At 50.8% G+C, this 18,742-nt stretch overlaps 7 protein-coding genes across 7 annotated transcripts; 3 read left to right on the top strand and 4 right to left on the bottom strand.

The window, feature by feature from the left end:
• The first annotated feature begins 175 nt into the window (after nucleotides 1-175).
• Nucleotides 176-3,593, top strand: BO85DRAFT_198894 (putative cell polarity protein). The gene is made up of 3 exons (XM_025654508.1): nucleotides 176-1,823; nucleotides 1,884-2,978; nucleotides 3,031-3,593. Exons 1-3 carry the CDS (start codon nucleotides 567-569, stop codon nucleotides 3,427-3,429), a joined length of 2,751 nt encoding a protein of 916 aa, XP_025510497.1. The 5' UTR covers nucleotides 176-566; the 3' UTR covers nucleotides 3,430-3,593.
• A 700-nt stretch (nucleotides 3,594-4,293) lies between these two features.
• Nucleotides 4,294-6,689, top strand: cyp4 (peptidyl-prolyl cis-trans isomerase). Its single transcript, XM_025663074.1, has 8 exons — nucleotides 4,294-4,435; nucleotides 4,690-4,919; nucleotides 5,150-5,319; nucleotides 5,399-5,505; nucleotides 5,563-5,745; nucleotides 6,348-6,354; nucleotides 6,461-6,476; nucleotides 6,513-6,689. Exons 2-8 carry the CDS (start codon nucleotides 4,724-4,726, stop codon nucleotides 6,575-6,577), a joined length of 744 nt encoding a protein of 247 aa, XP_025510496.1. The 5' UTR covers nucleotides 4,294-4,435; nucleotides 4,690-4,723; the 3' UTR covers nucleotides 6,578-6,689.
• Nucleotides 6,690-6,732: 43 nt separating this feature from the next.
• BO85DRAFT_507177 (high-affinity Cu transporter CTR3) lies at nucleotides 6,733-7,853 on the bottom strand (the record flags this gene model as incomplete). The annotated part of the gene is made up of 3 exons (XM_025664388.1): nucleotides 6,733-7,615; nucleotides 7,671-7,701; nucleotides 7,767-7,853. 3 exons carry the CDS (start codon nucleotides 7,851-7,853, stop codon nucleotides 7,047-7,049), a joined length of 687 nt encoding a protein of 228 aa, XP_025510495.1. The 3' UTR covers nucleotides 6,733-7,046.
• Nucleotides 7,854-8,239: 386 nt separating this feature from the next.
• On the bottom strand, nucleotides 8,240-9,680 carry BO85DRAFT_453898 (exosome non-catalytic core subunit SKI6). Its single transcript, XM_025661155.1, has 2 exons — nucleotides 8,997-9,680; nucleotides 8,240-8,928 (listed from the first exon to the last, which is right to left on the bottom strand). The coding sequence occupies exons 1-2, from the start codon at nucleotides 9,293-9,295 to the stop codon at nucleotides 8,418-8,420; spliced, it is 810 nt and encodes a 269-aa protein (XP_025510494.1). The 5' UTR covers nucleotides 9,296-9,680; the 3' UTR covers nucleotides 8,240-8,417.
• Nucleotides 9,461-12,987, top strand: BO85DRAFT_407658 (putative DNA excision repair protein (Rad26L)). The gene is made up of 2 exons (XM_025657370.1): nucleotides 9,461-9,788; nucleotides 9,852-12,987. Exons 1-2 carry the CDS (start codon nucleotides 9,674-9,676, stop codon nucleotides 12,776-12,778), a joined length of 3,042 nt encoding a protein of 1,013 aa, XP_025510493.1. The 5' UTR covers nucleotides 9,461-9,673; the 3' UTR covers nucleotides 12,779-12,987.
• A 1,126-nt stretch (nucleotides 12,988-14,113) lies between these two features.
• BO85DRAFT_383726 (OSBP family protein) lies at nucleotides 14,114-15,961 on the bottom strand (the record flags this gene model as incomplete). The annotated part of the gene is made up of 7 exons (XM_025656526.1): nucleotides 14,114-14,363; nucleotides 14,414-14,727; nucleotides 14,777-15,026; nucleotides 15,076-15,354; nucleotides 15,422-15,532; nucleotides 15,600-15,705; nucleotides 15,847-15,961. The coding sequence occupies 7 exons, from the start codon at nucleotides 15,959-15,961 to the stop codon at nucleotides 14,114-14,116; spliced, it is 1,425 nt and encodes a 474-aa protein (XP_025510492.1).
• A 1,337-nt stretch (nucleotides 15,962-17,298) lies between these two features.
• BO85DRAFT_492908 (GIG1 family protein) lies at nucleotides 17,299-18,344 on the bottom strand (the record flags this gene model as incomplete). The annotated part of the gene is made up of 4 exons (XM_025663805.1): nucleotides 17,299-17,439; nucleotides 17,535-17,719; nucleotides 17,812-17,994; nucleotides 18,083-18,344. The coding sequence occupies 4 exons, from the start codon at nucleotides 18,342-18,344 to the stop codon at nucleotides 17,299-17,301; spliced, it is 771 nt and encodes a 256-aa protein (XP_025510491.1).
• Nucleotides 18,345-18,742: the final 398 nt, after the last annotated feature.

The raw sequence follows: 18,742 nt of genomic DNA, 5'->3' as shown, positions 1-18,742 counted from the left end.
GGCCACTCCCTAGTCCGGCCCTTTTTCCAAACTCCACTCCTTGGGGCGTCGCCAAACCCAGGTCAACTTCGGCGGTGGCTGCTGCTTCTCCCGCTGCTTGTTTCTGCCTGGGTCCAATCCCTACTGATCTATTTTCCTTTCCCCTTCCCCAAAGGCCGCCGCTTTAGGTCTTTTTTTTGTGGTCGCTACAATTTAATTTATTAATTTGGTATGCCTGTTGGTGACCGGTCGTATCCCCGTGCCGACTTCTGTTGACACCGGTGCCTCCGGCACGTTCTATTCTACATTCCGCATCGGATTCCTCCTTCCTTTGTTTTCATTCTCTTCGGAGGAAGCATTAGCCCCCCTCCCAGTCGCAGCGGCCGTCCATTCCTTATCACCCGCCACGAGCGAAATCCTCCGATTCTCAGATACCTATACTCAGTCTTCATCAATGGCCTTGGGGTTGCAACCTCACCCTACCTCGGATGCATAGTGATAAGCATATTGGCTTTGGACGGACCCAGATCTCCCCTACCTCTTAGCTAGCACGGAGCCCACGGGCCTACCGACAGCAACACCCCCCTATGAACGCTCCCTCCGGGACTATGTCGCCTGTCTCCGTGGACGGGAGTGACTGGTCCGGCATCAATCAGTATCAGAAATCGGATCCGCCTTTCTCCCCGACCTTCTCGACTCGCAGCGCCCTCGCCACCCCCCCTACCTCTGGTGTACCCAGCGGTTCAAATGGCGCAGGACTTACAAACGGTTCATCGGGCCCGGTCAGCGATGCCGGGAATCCCTCTCCCCCGAGCTCGGTGGCAGCGCGATCGAGCGATGGCACTTTGTCGGATCAACGCAGCAAGCGACACAAGCGGATGGAGGAGGTCCTAGGCCAACACTACGTTGCCCTCAGGAGGTTCCTTCATGCGTCCCATCGTGATGATCGAGCCAACAAGTCAAGCAAAGCCCGCGACAAGCTGCTACGACTCTCCGCCACGCAATTTCACGAATTAAGTACCGACGTTTATGATGAACTGCTCCGGCGACAAGCGGCTATGCCGGCTCCGAACCGACCCCCTCGCCCTGATATTCCCCCGTTCCTGCCACCGCGCAAGGATTTCCATGAAAAGCGCAACCAGGCGCGCCAAAAGCTTGCTTCGCTTCAGCACCAGCGTTTCCGAGATCTCGCGACGGATGTCTATACCGAGTTAGAGCGACGGTTTCCTCAATTTCCTTCTAGGGAATCTCGTCGGTTGAGTCCGGCTCCCAGCTACCGCGGACGGCCATCCAATGGCTATCCACCGAACGGATACCCTCCGACGCCGGGAGGGCCGCGTTCGCAGTCTCGTGGGCCCCCGTCTCGAATGGGCTATTCCCCTGGTGGACCTCCTCCAGCAAGTCCGATGTATCCCCCACGCCAAGGATCACTTGGTGGGCCGCCGCCAGGCATGAACGGTGATGGGCCAATGGCCAAATCCTTCCAAAGTAACACTATTGTTCCGAACAAGAGTACTATGGTCGAGGACGACGATGATGGAGTAGGTACGGAGGACGATTATGATGCGCGGAGCGATGCGTTTGCTCTAGATGCGGTTCTGCAAAGTCGGCGGGGGACAGGGGCTACTTTAGCAGACGCCGACAGAAAGGCTTTGGCGGAAACTCAATCGCAGGTATCTGCTTTGCAGGATAAGGTGAACAAGCTCGAGGACCTATTGAAATCCAAGGATGAGGAGATATCCAAGTACCAGGAAGGTCAGAGCAAGGTTGAAACCTTGGAGGACTTGGTCAAGTCCAAGGATGAGGAGCTTATCAAATACCGAGAAAGTCAAACCACGTCAGATGTAGGGCAGACGATTTTTTACTCGACTCCCATTGATTGCGGTTGCTAACCGGATTCACAGGTCACTAGTAGCGAACGGCAAGAATGGGAGGATTTGAAGTCGGATCTGGAGAGCAAAATCTCCCAGGCCGAGGATCTGAACAGCAACCTGCAGTTGGAACTGGACAAGGTTCGGGCCGAGCATGCGGCCATAGAGAACGACCTGCGGAACCAGTTGGAAGCAGCATCACGGCAAAGCACTGGAGATCCAGAGCTGCAGGCCCGCTTTGCTGACCTTGAGATTAAGCATCAAAGCCTGCAGACTGAGTTGCAAGAGCAACGGTCAGTGACAGAAGAGGTCAGACGGGAGGCAGCTGGCTTCCTGAGGGAAATGAGGGAGTTGTCCGAGCAAAGCCAGTCTCGGTGGGAGCACGAAGAGCAACTTACCACCGAGGTTCACAGATTGGAGGAACAAGTCAAACAGTGGAAGACCCGCTATGAGAAGGCAAAGGCGCAGGCAGGGCACCTTCGCACATCATCTATCGGGACAGAAATCCGTTCCGATGCCGCAACTCTTACCAGGGATCGTGATATCTTCCATGAAAATGGCTTGGTCAAGGATGTTCATGTCGCGAAGTTCCAGATATCTATTGACGAGCTTCTACACACTGCACGCCACGAAGATTACCATGTCGTGACACGCCAGATCAATGCTGTGGTTATGGCGGTACGGCATATGCTGCAGGACGTGCAAGAAAGTCAAGACCCTAGCGATGGGTCATCGGCACTGCGATCGAAGGCTATAGGCAAGCTTTCTACCACCGCGAACAATCTGATCACGGCAGCCAAGAATTTCGTGAAGTCCAACGGGCTCTCACCTGTCTCCCTTCTGGATGCTGCGGCTTCTCATCTGTCGGCTGCTGTGATTGAACTCATTCGCCTCGTCAAGATCCGATCCACTCCTCCTAATGAGTCCCATGATGACGACGATGAGGTTCAATTTAGTCAGATGAAGTCTCCAGACTACTTCAGCGTGGCTCCTAGTCAAAGCCGACACAGTCGAAATGATTCCGTCTACAGTGCCATGAGCCCCCCGCCTGACGCTCCCCACGGAATTTCCGTGGCAGTGCAAGACTACAGCTCGCAGGCCGAGAACCACGAACTTCAGGAGATGAAGGTATGTAATCACATTTCTAGATACTGGTAATGTGTGCTAACTGAGGCGACAGCTTTACGTCGAGGATCAGACGAATGGCCTGGTTCAGTCAATCCAAGCCCTCATCGACAGCATCCGAGCCGATCGTGATTTGACCACGATCAGCACCCATGTCTCTGCCATCTCTTCTGCGGTGACGAATGTTACCTCTTCGGTTCAGCACTTTGTCAAGAGACCAGAGGCTAGCCCGGCTCTTCGGCAACGCATTGATCCTGTCCTCGAGATGCTGGAATACCACAAGCACCGCCTTGTAGGCGCTGCGGCCGAGGGCGAGGCTTCTAGCAGCCCCGAGGGGCTCCGAGAAGTAACCAACAAGCTTCCACCTATCGCGTTTGAGATTCCCCGGGTTACCAAGGAGCTTGCTCATCAGCTGGACCCCGCGAGCCTTGAGGAGGAGGATGACTTTCGATAGTTCATCCGCCTGAAGGTCAACATCATGATATTGTTTCTTTCTAGGCTTGTTCAGCCCGAGAATCGCGGTGGCGTTATTCTCTTTTCACTTCTATCTCTTTCTAGCATGCTGATTTGGCACCATGATACCAACCGAACTGCTGGACCTTGCAATCTCGCTTTCCTTACTTTTGCAGTTATCACGCATGACAACGAGCAACCATGTGGAACGACGTGTTGTAATCTGGTGGAGCTTTACGACAGATTCTTGTTTTCTTCCAGACGCACCCTGACTTCAGGAGCGATGTACTTTTATTCAGCTTCTCCCTTTCTTTATTTCTGTTGATTCTTTATTTGGATTTGCGGTTGATATTCTTCTCTGCTTCTATTTGATTAGCGCTTTTTTCTTCCTTTCTGCATGACGGTCCTTGTAGGACTGGACTGATTTCGTGTTCCTTCCAGAATTTATACTGCGGCATTTTCTTTACACGTTCAACCTCCCCCGGAATTGCTTCTTCTCTTCTGACTTTTGAATTGACCATACGGGGGTCTTCTTTCTATTGTGTGCCGTGGTTATTGTTTTCGTGGAGTCCGTTTAGATGACTCGATAGATAGACTTTGGTGGTGGTTATATTCGATTGGCTGCGGCCATTGCTTTCCGCGATGAATGGAGTAGTAAATGTTGACAGCTTCCCTGGTAGATATTAGAGAAACTATAAGAATTGCCTTACTACATAGTAAACAGGTATTGAGTGGTCAATCACGTGTACGATCAGTTGTCTTAGCGCTGTTGTAGAGGTGAGAACCATTTCTGGTTCTGGAAAGCTTCCGACCGAACCGGGTCTTAGCTAATCACGAGCTATCCCCGGTTGGGGCAGTAGCAGGAATATTTTCCTCCGCTGTCCGACGCGCTTTCTCCAGTTCTTTTTGCTCTCCACGCCAGCAAAGCAGCAAGCAACCAGCTACAGCAATTCGTGAGACGAGATATTATTCTTTTTCTACATCAATTCTTTTCTTTAGATAGTACTGTAAGTGATGCATCCCAATTGCATTGGCCGTCCCCAATGGTATAAGGGGACCAATGGCAGTTATTCCCCCCCTGGTCCGGTTGCTTTGGAGTGAGCAAGCTACTTAAGTTACTACTAAGAGTAGCTGGTAGCTACTCACTTCACTACTGGACGGTCGGAGCACTTCCATGTTCTTCCACGGAGCGGCCTGAGGCCCACGGCGGATGGCCTGGCAAGTTGCATGATTGGCGCGCATGGGCTGACGCACAGGACAGAAGCGGTTAGCCAGCCAGTGCCCCTCCAGCAACAATGTTCTCCCGAAGCCTGAGGTCAACAATAACCCCACCTTGCTCGCCCTTCGCTTCTCGTCCCCTCTTCTCCATCCCCAATTGCAAGCAATCTTCCTTCCTCTCTCTTCGTCCTTTCCATCAATCATCCGCAGCCATGTCTGGAAACACTCAAGCCTTCTTTGAAGTTCAGTACGCCCCCGTGGGCTCCAGTGCCCGTAAGTTGTCCTCTTCTATTCCTCATCGTCCTTCGTTGCTGTCGTCACCCTTTTTCCTGCATGGATGATTTTACCCCTCCTTGTGAAGAAAATGGGAGTGCTGGGATGTCTTCCATAGAAGGAACTCTCCCACAATCGCGATATTCTTCTCATATCCTTGGACTGAAATGCATTCTCTCAATGCTTGCTGGTTCCTTTGGCTGACTTTGGTCTCTTTTCCTGCTCTCTAGCCAAGACGGGCCGTATCGTCTTCAACCTCTTCGAGAAGGACGTCCCCAAGACCGCCCGCAACTTCCGTGAGCTCTGCTCCAAGCCCCAGGGTGAGGGTTACAAGGGCTCTACCTTCCACCGTGTCATCCCCCAGTTCATGCTCCAGGGTGGTGACTTCACCCGCCACAACGTGAGTAATTCTGCTATTTTGATCCGCCTCCGTGGGCGACTGTGTGGGAGAGAACGATTTGACTGATATCATCATCCAGGGTACCGGTGGTCGCTCCATCTACGGTGAGAAGTTCGCCGATGAGAACTTCATCTACAAGCACAACAAGCCCGGTCTCCTCTCCATGGCCAACGCTGGTCCCAACACGTAAGTTCTACTGTCACTCGTATTAATTACGTTTCAGACAGCTAACAGCATCTGCAGCAACGGCTCCCAGTTCTTCATCACCACCGTTGTCACCTCTTGGCTCGATGGCAAGCACGTTGTCTTCGGTGAGGTTGCCGATGAGGACTCTATGAAGGTCGTGAAGGAGATCGAGGCTCTCGGCTCCTCCTCCGGCTCCATCCGCTCCAACGTCAAGCCCACCATCGTCAACTGCGGTGAGTTGTAAGCGGATTTCAAGGATGACAGATGGCAAAATTGGGATATCATCCCACGAGCTGGTGTAGACCAGCGTTGTGAGGATTAATGGTGGACAATTCTCTTTCTCCCTACCCGGTGTAATCTAGAGTGTCCATACCAATTGTCAATAAGTTTCCTTTCAAGCTTGTACCATCGTATTGCAGTGACCATAACCATTTTCCTACACTCAGAGTATATTGATAGAGAAAGACCCAAGTAATATCCACCTCGTAAATAACCACACAGTGACGAAATCCCTACATAACCTTACCTCTAAAATCAGCCAAAGATCCCACCGAACGTGGCAACCTAGACTAGCACTAAACCCGTCCGACTAACAATTCAACCCCGCTCCAACACACACTCAAACCCTCTTTCTCCGGTGGGGAGGGGAGGGGAGGGGAGGGGGGCAAAGCAGTCCAGTCCTTCAGCTGGCAAGGGGCAATTCGAACCTCGGATTGGTTTCCCGGTTCCGAATACGGCCGGCTCGCATTCGCATTCCTATTCCTTGCTTGCTGCTGCTGCTGCTACTGCTGCTGTGTTGCATGCAGGTGGCTTTAATGAGACTACTACTATCTTTACCATAGGGCAGTTGTGAGCAGAGCTGTGTTTTGTTCATTCATTTATTCTATTCCCTCGATTTTTCAGCCATATAGTATTTATTATATTTGTCTGCATACTTACTTAATATTGTAGTTAGATGGATGGATGGTTATGTATGTATACGTAAGTGTACCTTGGAAGTTGGTTAGTACGTAGGAGTGAGGGGTTTGAGGGCTGGCCGCTGGCCAAGGCTGGGGGAACTCAGCTGGGCTGAGCTAGTAAGCTAAAGTATGATGTGATCGGAGAGGGAGTATGGCGTAGTTGTTGTTCATTTAGTGAGAGACAAATTCCCCCATATTTGGTCTGTGACATAGATGATATCAAGGCATATTCTATCTAGACTCTTATTAACATATTGTCTTATGCATACGAACATGGATTTAATCTACCACCGGTGCTTATCGCTTGATAGTACTCGTACACCATTCCCTAACCCTACCATCGACTCTCCCAAGGCATGCTAAAAACCACACTCCTCTCCAAGATCCTCACCACAATATCTCAATCAAACTAGAAAGCATCATGTCAAACTAAGCTCCAACACCCACCCACCTCACCTAGCCGCAGCATCTAGTCACGGATGTGGCGTCGTTCCTGATCCTGAACATACATAGTACTTACTCATCGTCAGCTACCAATACCAGCAGACAGCATAAGCATAAACCAGTAACAAGGTAAATCACTCACTCCCTAGTACCAAGTCTCCCCCACGAAAAGAGCAAAAACCCCACAAACGCCCCAACAAAGATACAAAGAATAATATACCCGTTGTAGTACATCCCCAGCAGCATCACAAAGTACGCCACAGCAAATTGCAATACATGCAGGGTGGCTCGGATGAGTTGCTCGATCTTGCTGGGTCTGAATATGAATTTTGACTGGTTCTCGGGGTGTATACTAGGATGTGATGTAGTTTCTGGCGCATTAGGCATTGGTTCATTATCTTCATCCTTCTCCTCCTCCTCTACTAACTCCGGAATAGGAGGTAGGGCTGAAAGTGAGCCTGACTGCGTCCATGGGATGGGTCTTTTGGCGGGTCTGTCTGTGGAGCGGTCATGAGGAACTGCGATGTTGGGTTGATCGTTCCCAGTATTAGTATCAGCTTTAAGTCTGGCGCGGTTGATGATGAACGCGTCGTATTCGCTGGCAACCCGACGGAGAAGTTCTAGACATATGACGAGGAGGATGACTCCGATGCAGGAGCCCGCGAACATGCTTGGGGAGGTGATGTGCCAGGATGAGGAGATGAAGCCTTTTTGCTTGGGGTTTAGTGTTCTGGGTGGTTGGTTCAGTGTTGGTTGACTTACAAGCGTCCATGGTGTTCCAGTTCCAGAGCATCTGGGTATGGTTAGAAGGGAGGTAGACAGGTTTGGGATGGGGGTGGTGGGGAAAGGGGGGTGTACTGAGATCTTGCAGTTGGTAGAGGCCATGGTGGCAGTGGTACTGGCGCTCGTGATGGCTGATGTGGTGGTTTCTGTGGTCATGTTCATGTTGTGTCTATGGACTTTGAGGGTTGATGAGGAGGTGAATGAACGGAAGGATGGGAAGGGTGGTTGGTAAGGACTGTAGAGACAGATCAAGAGTATTCTGGAGAAAAGAAGTACCAGCAGTGAGGAAGAGATAGCAAGAGGTTAGGGACTAGTTTTCTGACTTTGTATACGTGTATGTCAGGAACGTGTTCTTGTATAAATGTCAATCTCCCTCATGTAGTTCAGTATGAATCAGTAATAACGCGCTCATCAGTAGAAAGAGTCTCTGCCGCGGCAAGGGAAGACAGTCACTAGACGTTGAGCACATTATGCAGGTAGCTCCTGACCAGTGGGCCCAGAAGATGCAGTGAATCGGACATATTACAGCAGAATCTACAGTAGCATCATGATTAGCAACTTGGCTGTATTCGCTGGAATATTCAAATATCACATTGAAAGGATCCATCCCGCCGCGCCCAACACCTCATGGCAATCACTGGGTATAAACAGAACTCGCCCTATCGCGCTGCCCTGTAGAAGATCCCAGATAGCAGATATAAAGAAACAGAATTCAAAACCAAGTCATCACCGGCGTGCCGACTTCTTGATCACCCCTTCCAAAATCTCCCGGATCTGCTTGCATCCGTCAATTCCCACCGCCAGCATTGTCTCAACATATGTGCAATGCACCTTGGAGTCCATCGTCAGCATTGCTACCTTCATCTCGTCCTCATCCTCGTTAATCATAGCTGCCTCTCCCACCGGTACAGCCGTCGTCGTTCCCACCGTAAGGAACGGAAGCTCTTGCTCCTCCGGCAGAGACAAGTCCAGCAGCGGATCCAATGTGTCATTATTCGGATCCCGCGGCGTAGACGCACTGCCGCTCATTCCCGACGTGCACCCACAGAGGAGTCCTGGCATGGGAATACCGGCATCCACAAGCGCCAGCGTACAGGCATTGACCGCCGCGGCGAGGAGCGAACCGTCTGACGACAAAACCGAGACGTGGATGCTAATCGTACTGTGAGGGTAGAGGTGGGTATGAAGATGCGACTGAAAAGCAGAGCGTAGTATCGTTGCGACGCGCGAAGATTGTCTGTTCAAAAATTCAGTCAGCACCAGTCATAGCAGACACAACAGACATGACAATAATGAGCAACGTACTTGTCACTTCCGCCGGCTCTGCGCTTGCGGTCCACTCCAGCAAATCCTGCAACATTGACATCCACCTCTACTACCGCACCTGCTGATCCAGCAGCACCACCTGTGGCATCACCGCGACGCCCCTCTGCGGGACCGTGAACGGAGCACAGGATCGCGGTGTTGCCCATGGCCAAGTAGGATGAGCCCGAACTGGCGGGGTTCGTGGAGATCTGGGCCTGGAGCAGTCGAAGCTCATTCCAGCGACGGCCATCAAGGCGAAGCTTGGTGAGGGGATATGTTGTGGATGTGTCGAGAGGCATTGTGAACTGGGAGGTGCTTCAATCGGTATGCCGAAATCAAGATGGGAGGAAGTTTTGGCGTGGTTTCCCCGCACCATGCGCTGTCAAACTTTGTCAAAGGAATAAGAAAGCCGGATCGGAGAATTCAGTTCGAGCACAGGTACAAAGCGACGTAGTATGCAGGCTCAGTTTCAAGTCGAGGGCGAGCAATGGGCAGAGAAGAGGGGAATTGGTTGCGGAGTTTGACTTTTCGGCGCGGAATTCTTCAGTCAGCTGCTTGCCCAATCGGGAAGCCCGTTTTGACTCCATCGTGTCTCCGCATCTCCATCTCTCTTACACTTGCTTCAGCCTTCCCCTCAACGGTCGGTCTAGATAGCTTCTGCCAGAGCTCGGGCGGACATGGGCTCACACGTGGAGGTCGAGGATACTGACGCGACTACGGTCGGATCAGATGACGATGATCTCGACGGGACACGCCCGTTGGTCTTACAGCATACTTCGCTTTCAGTCGCTGGTCTGTCCCCGCACCTTATCTATACCTAGTAACATGACATATCTGACTGCTCGATGATCATAGGTAGGGACCATGCCCCAAAGTCTGAAGTGACGACTCCACGCCGGTCAACAGACACTATTCCGACTACGGTCAAGCAATCCTCTTCGCCACTCGACAAGAAGAGCCACGCAGTGGTGGAGGTGGTCGACACCGACAGCGGAGATGACTCCTTCAATGAGGGCGAGGCCGCTTACAAGGAGTTCAAGAATCGAAAGGCCACGAAACGGAAACGGAGCACCGCAAACCTGAAGAATAGAGCTGCTAAGGTGACGAGAGTCGCAAGCTCAAACTCCATCGTCGGCCGACTTCCAACTTCCGAGGGGAAAGCCCGACCGAGACGGCCACTACGAGTCTACGGAGAGGAAGTGTCATCGGAGGATGAACTGATGGAATATACTTTACCGGATTATCTCCAGAAACGACGCTCGCAGTTTGATCGGAGGACAGAGTATTTGAAGCAATCCGGACTGAAGTTGCCGCCAGGCTATGACGATGTTGAATTCTCCGACGATGAGAGGTTGGAATCTTTGGCGGAAAAGCCTAAGTTCGAGAATATGAGGCCATGCAATCAGTACAAGGACATTACTCTTCCTTATTCGTTGGGACTCATACCAGCCCCGATCGCACAGTGGTTGCGCCAGTATCAGGTCGATGGAGCTGCTTTCCTCCATGAACTGTTTGTTTACCAGAAGGGCGGAATCCTTGGAGATGACATGGGTCTGGGAAAGACGGTGCAGGTTATTGCTTTCCTCACAGCGGCGTATGGAAAAACAGGCGATGAAAGAGACGCCAAGCGAATGAGAAAGATGCGGAGAAGCGGCCACGATCAGTGGTATCCCCGCACGTTGATTGTCTGCCCCGGGACTCTTCTCAAGAATTGGATGGCCGAGCTTTCGCGTTGGGGCTGGTGGCATTTCGACACCTACCATGGAGAGAACAAGGAGCTTGCGCTCCAAGCTGCGCGGTCCGGAAGACTGGAAATCTTGATCACCACCTATAGTACCTATCTCCACAACAAGGATGCTATCAATATGGTCGACTGGGATTGTGTGATAGCGGATGAATGTCATGTCATCAAGGAGCGCAAGTCGGAAACGACTAAAGCCATGAACATGATCAACGCTCTTTGCCGAATTGGCTTGACCGGAACTGCCATTCAGAACAAATACGAGGAGCTTTGGACCCTCCTGAACTGGACGAATCCAGGGATGCTCGGCCCGGTGACTGTCTGGAAGAAGACCATTTCTGAACCTTTGAAAATCGGTCAGTCACACGACGCCACCGTCCATCAGCTGCGTAGAGCGCGAAAGACGGCGAAAAAATTGGTGGAAAACCTCCTGCCGCAGTTCTTCCTCCGCCGGATGAAGACACTAATTGCAGACCAGCTCCCCAAGAAGGTTGACCGTGTCGTCTTCTGTCCGCTCACTGATACTCAGGCTGACGCTTACGTGAACATTCTGGGAAGCGACATGGTCAGCTATATCAAACACTCCAGCGACCCTTGTGACTGTGGTTCTCGGCAGAAAGCCGGCTGGTGCTGTCGTCAGTTTCTACCATCCGGGCTCACCTGGCGAAGCTATGTCTTTCCTGCGATAGCAGTGCTGCAGAAACTCAGCAACCACCTAGCAATCCTCATCCCGCAGGGAGTCGACTCTAACGAGAAACAAGAAAAGGACAAAGAGATGCTGGAACTGGCTGTGCCCGAGCAATGGGAAAAGCTTTACCGTTCTCGGGACTCGATTGTCAACTACGCAAACCCTGAGTTTTGTGGTAAATGGAAGGTCCTTCGCCGACTGCTGAAGTGGTGGCACGCCAATGGCGACAAAGTGCTTGTCTTCAGCCATAGTGTGCGCCTCCTCAAAATGCTCCAGATGCTCTTTCACTACACCAGCTACAACGTCAGCTACCTCGACGGGTCTATGAGCTATGAAGAGCGCACTAAAGTTGTTGACGACTTCAACTCCAACCCACGCCAGTTCGTCTTTCTCATCTCCACCCGCTCTGGCGGTGTCGGACTCAACATAACTTCCGCCAACAAAGTTGTCATTGTCGATCCCAACTGGAATCCCTCACACGACCTTCAGGCGCAAGATCGTGCCTACCGTATCGGCCAATCTCGCGATGTCGAAGTCTTCCGGCTCATCAGCGCCGGCACCATCGAAGAGATCGTCTATGCCCGGCAGATCTACAAACAACAGCAAGCCAACATCGGCTACAACGCGAGCTCAGAAAGACGCTACTTCAAGGGTGTCCAAGAGAAGAAAGACCAAAAGGGTGAGCTCTTCGGTCTCGACAATCTATTCGAATACAAGAACCAAAACATCCTTCTCCGCGACATCGTCAACAAAACCAACGTCGCTGAAAGCAAAGCCGGCGTCCAGGTTATGGATATCGACGTGGAGTTCGACCCCAACGTCTCCGACACAACCTTCACCGGCAAATCCGACGACACCAATGAAGTCATGAGCCAGCTAGCAGCCATGATTCGCGGCGAGGACGACGACGAAGAATCCACCAACCCCAAAACTCCCATCAATACCAAACATGACCCCATCCAAGCCATCCTCGCCGGCGCAGGGGTCGAATACACCCACCTCAACAACGAAGTCATCGGGTCATCCAAAGTCGAGGAACGGCTCAGCCGTCGCGCCGAACTAGCCGACGAGAATACCAAGAACCTAGACATGCAAGTATTTGCAGGATCGCAGTCGCAGTCTCAGTCCCATAAGAAGTCATCCTCATCTACAACCAATCAGCCAATCAAATACAAATTCCACCCGCCAAAGCGTGTCATGAAACGCCAATTCTGCAGCATGGCGAGACGATACGGCTTCCCAAACGCAACCGAATTCGCCCTTGTCGTGGAGGGCATGACGCAGGCGCAGAGACGCGCATGCTTGGAGCGTTGGTATACTGAGCGACGGGAGAAACTTTCCCAACCATCTTAAACCCTTCAGTTGATTTGATTATTACCCATATATCGTTTTTGGAGTATTGGTTAACAAGGTCACTAGAGAGACACGGGGTTCTGGATTCGTTTGTCTTAGTTCTACTACCTATATACCCAAGTTTGACTGATAAGTTAGCGAAAACCAGCAATTTTGTGACGATTAATACCATATGAAGTACTACTACAAGTATCTATCTATCTATCTACATTGTAATACATACACTCACCTACAGACCAACCAACCTACAAATCGATCTAGATTTCCTTCCCCACTCTACCTACCATACTTCAGTTACTATTGATGCATCCACACATCCTTTACTCTAAACCCTAAATGATAGAAGAAGAAAGTCAATGTAAAGATAACCATGACTAGAAATACAATGAAAAGTAAACAAATAAAGCATCACATACATGTATACATACATAACTACTACGTAATAATCAACCTCCACCTTCACCGTTGTCTCAAATTTGAGTTCTTTTTTTTTTTTTTATTTTTTTTTCTTTCCCCCTTTTCATTTGATTCTTCATGATGAGTAGGATAGTTCTGACTGGGTGGGAGGTGAAACTCCGGGTTGGTAGTAGTTGCATCATATATACTATGTGGAAGAGGTTTGCCCGTTTGGGGGAAAAGGCTATTTATTTGTCTATTTACTGGTTCGTGTGTTTATTTCTGCCCTTTCTTTTTCGGGGGGGGGGGGGGGGTATGGGTTTGGTTTGTATACAGGATGGCTGGTGGGACGCTGAGACTCCCAAGTAAAGGCTGGCCAACTGGGCATAGAGATGAATTTACTAAAGTCAAAATTATGCATTATCCACAACCATAGTCTATATTAATGCTAAATAAATCAGTCACCTAAACGCTAGCTGTATCAATGCCCATCCCACGTCATGGTGTCCCAGATGATGATATGTATATCCACATATAGTAAGCAAGAATTTGCCCATCACCCGTGCTCCGGTCCGTCTGGAGGCCTTCCCCTGTCCGTTCTTTTCTCAACTTTTGTCGCAGTCTCTGCATATTAAATCAATCGGGTATCCAGTATAGTAATCTGATGGAAATGGTGGGTATGTTTGAGTGATGTGTTGAATGTTCGTGGTTGGCCGGACTCTTTCCCTTGTTTCTCGCGTTGGAATCCTCGAGCAGGTCAATTATGTTGATGTGAATGACGGCTCGACCTACCATTTCCTTGCTTTTCGGTTCTTTGAAGTTTCATGATTCTCGCTCTTCTATATTGTGCCTCACTTATAGGTCACTTGCCCTCCGGATATTCAGCTCGTTTAACGACTTGTCATCGTCAACTGGAGCCATCCAGGAAGTCAGGTATACCTATGTCTCCTTGGCATCGACGTAGGCATCGACATCCGATGTCCGTGAGTCCTTGCGTTCGACGGCTTCTTCTGCTTCTTTCTTAGGCTCGCTCTGAGCGGAGTCAGCGCCATCGGCTGGATCGGCTGTCGCAGCAGACTCCTTACCCTTGTGTGCGGGAATCTGGAACTGGGTGGGTTCTGTCTGACCTTCGAGGATCGGGGCAATGGCCAGAATTTGTTTGGCAGCGAGCTCGGGGTTGTGCGAGTCGCTGGGGTCGTTAGTCCTGTTATACTTGCGGATGTAAACACAGAAACTTACACGTGTGCATTGATGATCCAATCTAGGTCCTCTTCTCCCTCATCGGGGCCGTGGGGCCCGCCCTGCACCCGTCGGAACAGCCGGGGGTGCCATTCAACGCCATCATCGGCACGCTTCGCTGCCTCTTCTCTTTGGCGGTCCTCAATCTTGGTCTTTTCATCCGTAGCTGCCTCGTGGTTCCTTGCAATGATCGCCTTCACGGTGGGTTGCCACAGTCGCTGTGACTCGCGCTCGCCCTGCTGTTCAATAGGTCTGGTCAAGGGAGGGGTGTGCTTCGCATGCGTAGCGTTGAAGAGCAAGTCCTTCTTGTGGGTCTGCTCGAGTTAGGTTGACAGTCCTCCGTGTAAGGGAGGAGAAACTTACGTGAACATCCTTGATGTGCATCTCGCCGTTCCAGAGACCGGACAGTTCATAGTATACCTCGCCGGTCTTTTCGTTCTTAATTGTCCCACCGATAGCGTTGTAAGTACCAGAGAAGTAGCCCTTGGTCTTGAATTCGATGTCGGCAACGAGGTTGTTCTCTGGGCACCGCACGTAGCTGTGGTCGCCCAACTCGTATTTCATCTTTCCGAAAAGAATGCCGCGGGCGTACATATTCGGTTGCGTCAAGATGCTAGGCCAGATTAGAGCTGTCCGTATGCGCGGATGGCAGGTCCACCTACTATCGTTCGCCCTTCTCCTTGTCCTGTCCGCGGTTCAAGAACCGCAGGATCGCGATACCCTCCATCATACTAGCGGCCGAGTTTCCGAGGAATTTACTGCGGGGTTTCAAGGTGCCATCTATCCGGATGTTGTGCTCGGGTGCCATGAAGAAGTAGCTCGATTTGGGCGGGTGGTGAGAGGTCTGCTCGGCGATATAGTACCCACGGGTACCGTCGGGGTAGTCCCAATAACAGGTGAAAGTCTCTCCGAGGATCGGGTTCAACGGCTTCTTTACTCCTCTGGGACGGGTGTCAGCAAGACCGGAACTGGTGGAATAAAACCATCTCAAGGAGAGCGACGACATACGGAGGTTTGATGTGCCATCCGCTGAGATAGAACTTGACGACGGAAACGAATCGTTCTAGGGGGTCATCTATGGTTGGCATAGGAAGCAGTGTTTCGGGGTGCGCCATGAAGCTGGATGCAGAGGAAATCAGTTAGCTGCTGCTTCTTCTTCACATGCGCTGCAGATACTCTGGCATACTTGGTGATGCGCTCCAGCATAGATCGGGGTTCGAGAATGAAAGTGGGCAGGACGACCCGACTCAGGTCAGCTCCCGGTCGGAGCTGCGAGATAATGTGGGAAAGAACTACAAACAGGTCAGTGGAAATGGGAAAAGACTAGATCATTGCAAAGGTATTTTCTTTTTGTTTGTCTTTTTTTTTTTTTTTTTTTTTTTTTTTTTTTTTTTTTTTTTTTTTTGGTCATAGTGAGGGGGATAGCTACGTACCATTTCCCTGGTCGGGCTCGACGATCTCGTCATCCCCGCTCACGGGTTCAGCTTTGGGCTCATCGTGTGAACGATTACCTGAAACATGAAAAAAAGAGCCCCAGTCAGCAGACATGATGGTGGGCAGCAGAAATGCGCGAGATGGAAGAGAGGTGGTGAAAAGACAGCCGGTCGGAGGAGAGGGAGAGAGAGAGCCAAGGAGGGGAAGAGAGAGAAAAGGGCGGCGGAGGGGGATGTTGAGGCAGCGAGCAGCAGTAGTTAGAAAGTGACTGAGGCAGCCAGACAGGAATGACGTGGGAGGAGCAGCAGCAGCAGCAGCAACAGAAAAAAAAGAGGGGAGAGTCTCGACCGGATGACGGCAATAAACTTCACTCACTGGCAAGCGATGACCGTCGGCGGATGTGCGGGACGGAGATGGGCATGGCGTTCCGTGGTTCTGTTGTACTTCTTTTGATCTAATGATTCTCTGGTGGTGATGGTGGTGGTGGTAATTGTGGTTGATCTTGTACTTCTTGTTTTTCCTTTTAACTTTGCTGGTGTGAGAAAGTACAACACGGGGGGATGGAGAGGAGACACCGATGCAACCGGACTGCGGCGTACAAAAGATTGACTCAATTCTCGAGGGGTTTGGGCAGAAAATTGAATTGTGGTGTCACTTGGGGGTTCTTAAATTAATTAATCAAAACAATGGATATGGATAAATGGCAGAAGAGACAGTCAGTCACTCCAAAGAATGCCTTTCAATGTCGGGATGGACGGACAGTGTCGGGATCAACTTCCTGAAACCAACAATCAATTCTGCAGAAAAATTAGGAGGGAAAGCCGCAGTGTCGGGAAGTTCTCTCTATTAATAAATACTCCTAACTCTACTCTGAGGGACACAAGAGACGGTGAGTGTGAGGGAATCCGGATGGATGATTGCTACTGAAACTGGAGCTGAATGACGTTGATGGGAAAACTGCCTTGGTTCGGAATTTTCTGAGGGCTTTTTTCTCTTTCCACGGTGGCTCTTCTCGCCTCCAGTGTATAACTGTATATGTAATACTCTTGGTTGGTGACACGGCATCTTCCTGAAGGCTTATAAGTATATGATATCGACTCTTTCCTCGCCGGTTCTTAGGTTACAGACCGTAACCACCTTCCCAACTCCCGATCGCCGTCAAAATTTCCAGTTGGACTCGCGATCAAGAGGGGCACACAGGCTTGGCAGTGGGGATGACGGATGACAGCCCATCGCTTTGCTTTGCTTTGCTTTGCTTTTTCTTTTCTTCTCATGTTTCAAGCGTCAAGCAATGCCGATGATCACTTCCTTGGCCTCCTAAGATGGTTGGTGATTATTATTATTACTTCCTTCAGATCCTAGTCGGGGGGACCCATCTACCCATCTCGTCTATCTCTATGCCGGATTAACCCTTAACCATCAACTAAATCAATCCACCTCTAGTATCTAACTCATGCCGACTGTCGTTTCAGCGGAGCATCCCCTCCTGTGATCTCCCGTAGGAATTCCGCATCGGGATGGTGCAGCATGACATGGAAGTGCTCCACGGCATGTACTGACTTTAATGACTTCCAGTTCTTGAACCAGATGACCTAACCTTCGTATTAGTATCTTGAATAAAGCATCTCCCATCACCACCACCGACCCCCCCTGGCGCATTCCTTCCAACATTCTAACCAATACATACCTGATCGGCTGGCATCCGTGAGAGAAACGTTCGTTGCACATACTCCTCAATCTCCTGTCGTGCGCGTGGCGTCAGGTCATCCGTGACCGGATCATCCTCCAGCTCGAACTTTGTCCACACCACCAAGTGAACAATGCCTTCCTCGACTCCATACGGCCAGTCATTGTAAAGAATGCGAATATCCTCTAACCATCACAGCCATGCTTAGCACTCATCTCATCTCGCAGACAGCCCAGGTCTCATTCAACCGAAAAGAAGGAGAACAATGAATACGAACCATCATATTCAAATGGCCGCCCCTTAGGCTTCAGATCATCTGCCGTCCCTTCTCCCCAGCGAAGCCGTTCCTTCACGACAAACCGCATGACCGATCCATACTCCGCGACAATCTGCTCCTTGAACTCAAGATACCGTCTCAAATCGCTAGGAAGACGCTGAAACCGATCGATCTGGTTGGACCCTGTCCATCATCTATTAGCGGACCACTCACTCACGGACCACGTCCTTCCCCCCCTGACGCACGGTTTCATTCGGTCGGTGAAACATACGAACGATTTCCTTGACTAGTTCCCACCCCTGTCTCCGATACTGCTCGTCAGGGGTTGAAAGCACCTCGATGTTTTTCTGCGACGTGTCGCGTAGATAGCTGGGACATTCTGCTGTCCATTGCGAGCGGGGGACATTGACAAGCCAGTACGGTAAGGTCTTTGGAGCAAGGTTGGTTGTCGGACTGAGTATCTTGGTCGAGGCTTTCACATCCGGAGAGTGAATTCCCTCGTGAAAGGTTGTGTAGGTTGCAGCGGACGACATAGCGACGGTCTGACTCTATCGATAGACGAGCGGTGGCAGGAGGAAGAACGTCCGAGTCTATAAAGCGAAGAGCATCTAATGTATAAGGCCGACAGCAGGTAAGACAAAACGAACCGGTGAAAAGGAAGAAAGAAGCAAGCAAGAAAGAACAGAAAAAGCACCGACCGGAATAGAGCTGTAAGAGCTGATATTATAAACGGTGACCGGTTCCGGATGCGGTGGCGATGAGTTATTGATTATTGAAAGTATGGGGATGCCGCGACGCCCCGCTGCCCATTCCAGAAGGGATTGACGGTCATGTTATTAAGGAGAGGGGGAGAAGGATAGTCGCTAATTAAATCGAACGCGATGGAATAATATAAGCCAACGCGAGTATCGTCAGATATCCCGTTCATCAT

The sequence above is a fragment of the Aspergillus piperis genome (assembly GCF_003184755.1).
Source record: "Aspergillus piperis CBS 112811 unplaced genomic scaffold BO85scaffold_30, whole genome shotgun sequence".
Lineage (NCBI taxonomy): Eukaryota > Fungi > Ascomycota > Eurotiomycetes > Eurotiales > Aspergillaceae > Aspergillus > Aspergillus piperis.
The sequence above is the reverse complement of the archived record's forward strand: the minus strand, read 5'-3'. Positions and strand labels throughout refer to the sequence as shown.

What these genes read in the sequence shown, in the direction of transcription:
- cyp4 (XM_025663074.1), top strand. Translation starts at nt 4,724, where the DNA reads ATGTTCTCCCGAAGCCTGAGGTCAACAATAACCCCACCTTGCTCGCCC. An exon ending in GTGACTTCACCCGCCACAAC is followed by an intron (nt 5,320 to 5,398) that starts GTGAGTAATTCT and finishes ATCATCATCCAG; the next exon opens with GGTACCGGTGGTCGCTCCAT. An exon ending in GCCAACGCTGGTCCCAACAC is followed by an intron (nt 5,506 to 5,562) that starts GTAAGTTCTACT and finishes CAGCATCTGCAG; the next exon opens with CAACGGCTCCCAGTTCTTCA.
- BO85DRAFT_198894 (XM_025654508.1), top strand. Translation starts at nt 567, where the DNA reads ATGAACGCTCCCTCCGGGACTATGTCGCCTGTCTCCGTGGACGGGAGT. An exon ending in AAAGTCAAACCACGTCAGAT is followed by an intron (nt 1,824 to 1,883) that starts GTAGGGCAGACG and finishes CCGGATTCACAG; the next exon opens with GTCACTAGTAGCGAACGGCA. An exon ending in ACGAACTTCAGGAGATGAAG is followed by an intron (nt 2,979 to 3,030) that starts GTATGTAATCAC and finishes CTGAGGCGACAG; the next exon opens with CTTTACGTCGAGGATCAGAC.
- BO85DRAFT_407658 (XM_025657370.1), top strand. Translation starts at nt 9,674, where the DNA reads ATGGGCTCACACGTGGAGGTCGAGGATACTGACGCGACTACGGTCGGA. An exon ending in TACTTCGCTTTCAGTCGCTG is followed by an intron (nt 9,789 to 9,851) that starts GTCTGTCCCCGC and finishes CGATGATCATAG; the next exon opens with GTAGGGACCATGCCCCAAAG.
- BO85DRAFT_453898 (XM_025661155.1), bottom strand. Translation starts at nt 9,295, where the DNA reads ATGCCTCTCGACACATCCACAACATATCCCCTCACCAAGCTTCGCCTT. An exon ending in AGAGCCGGCGGAAGTGACAA is followed by an intron (nt 8,929 to 8,996) that starts GTACGTTGCTCA and finishes ATTTTTGAACAG; the next exon opens with ACAATCTTCGCGCGTCGCAA.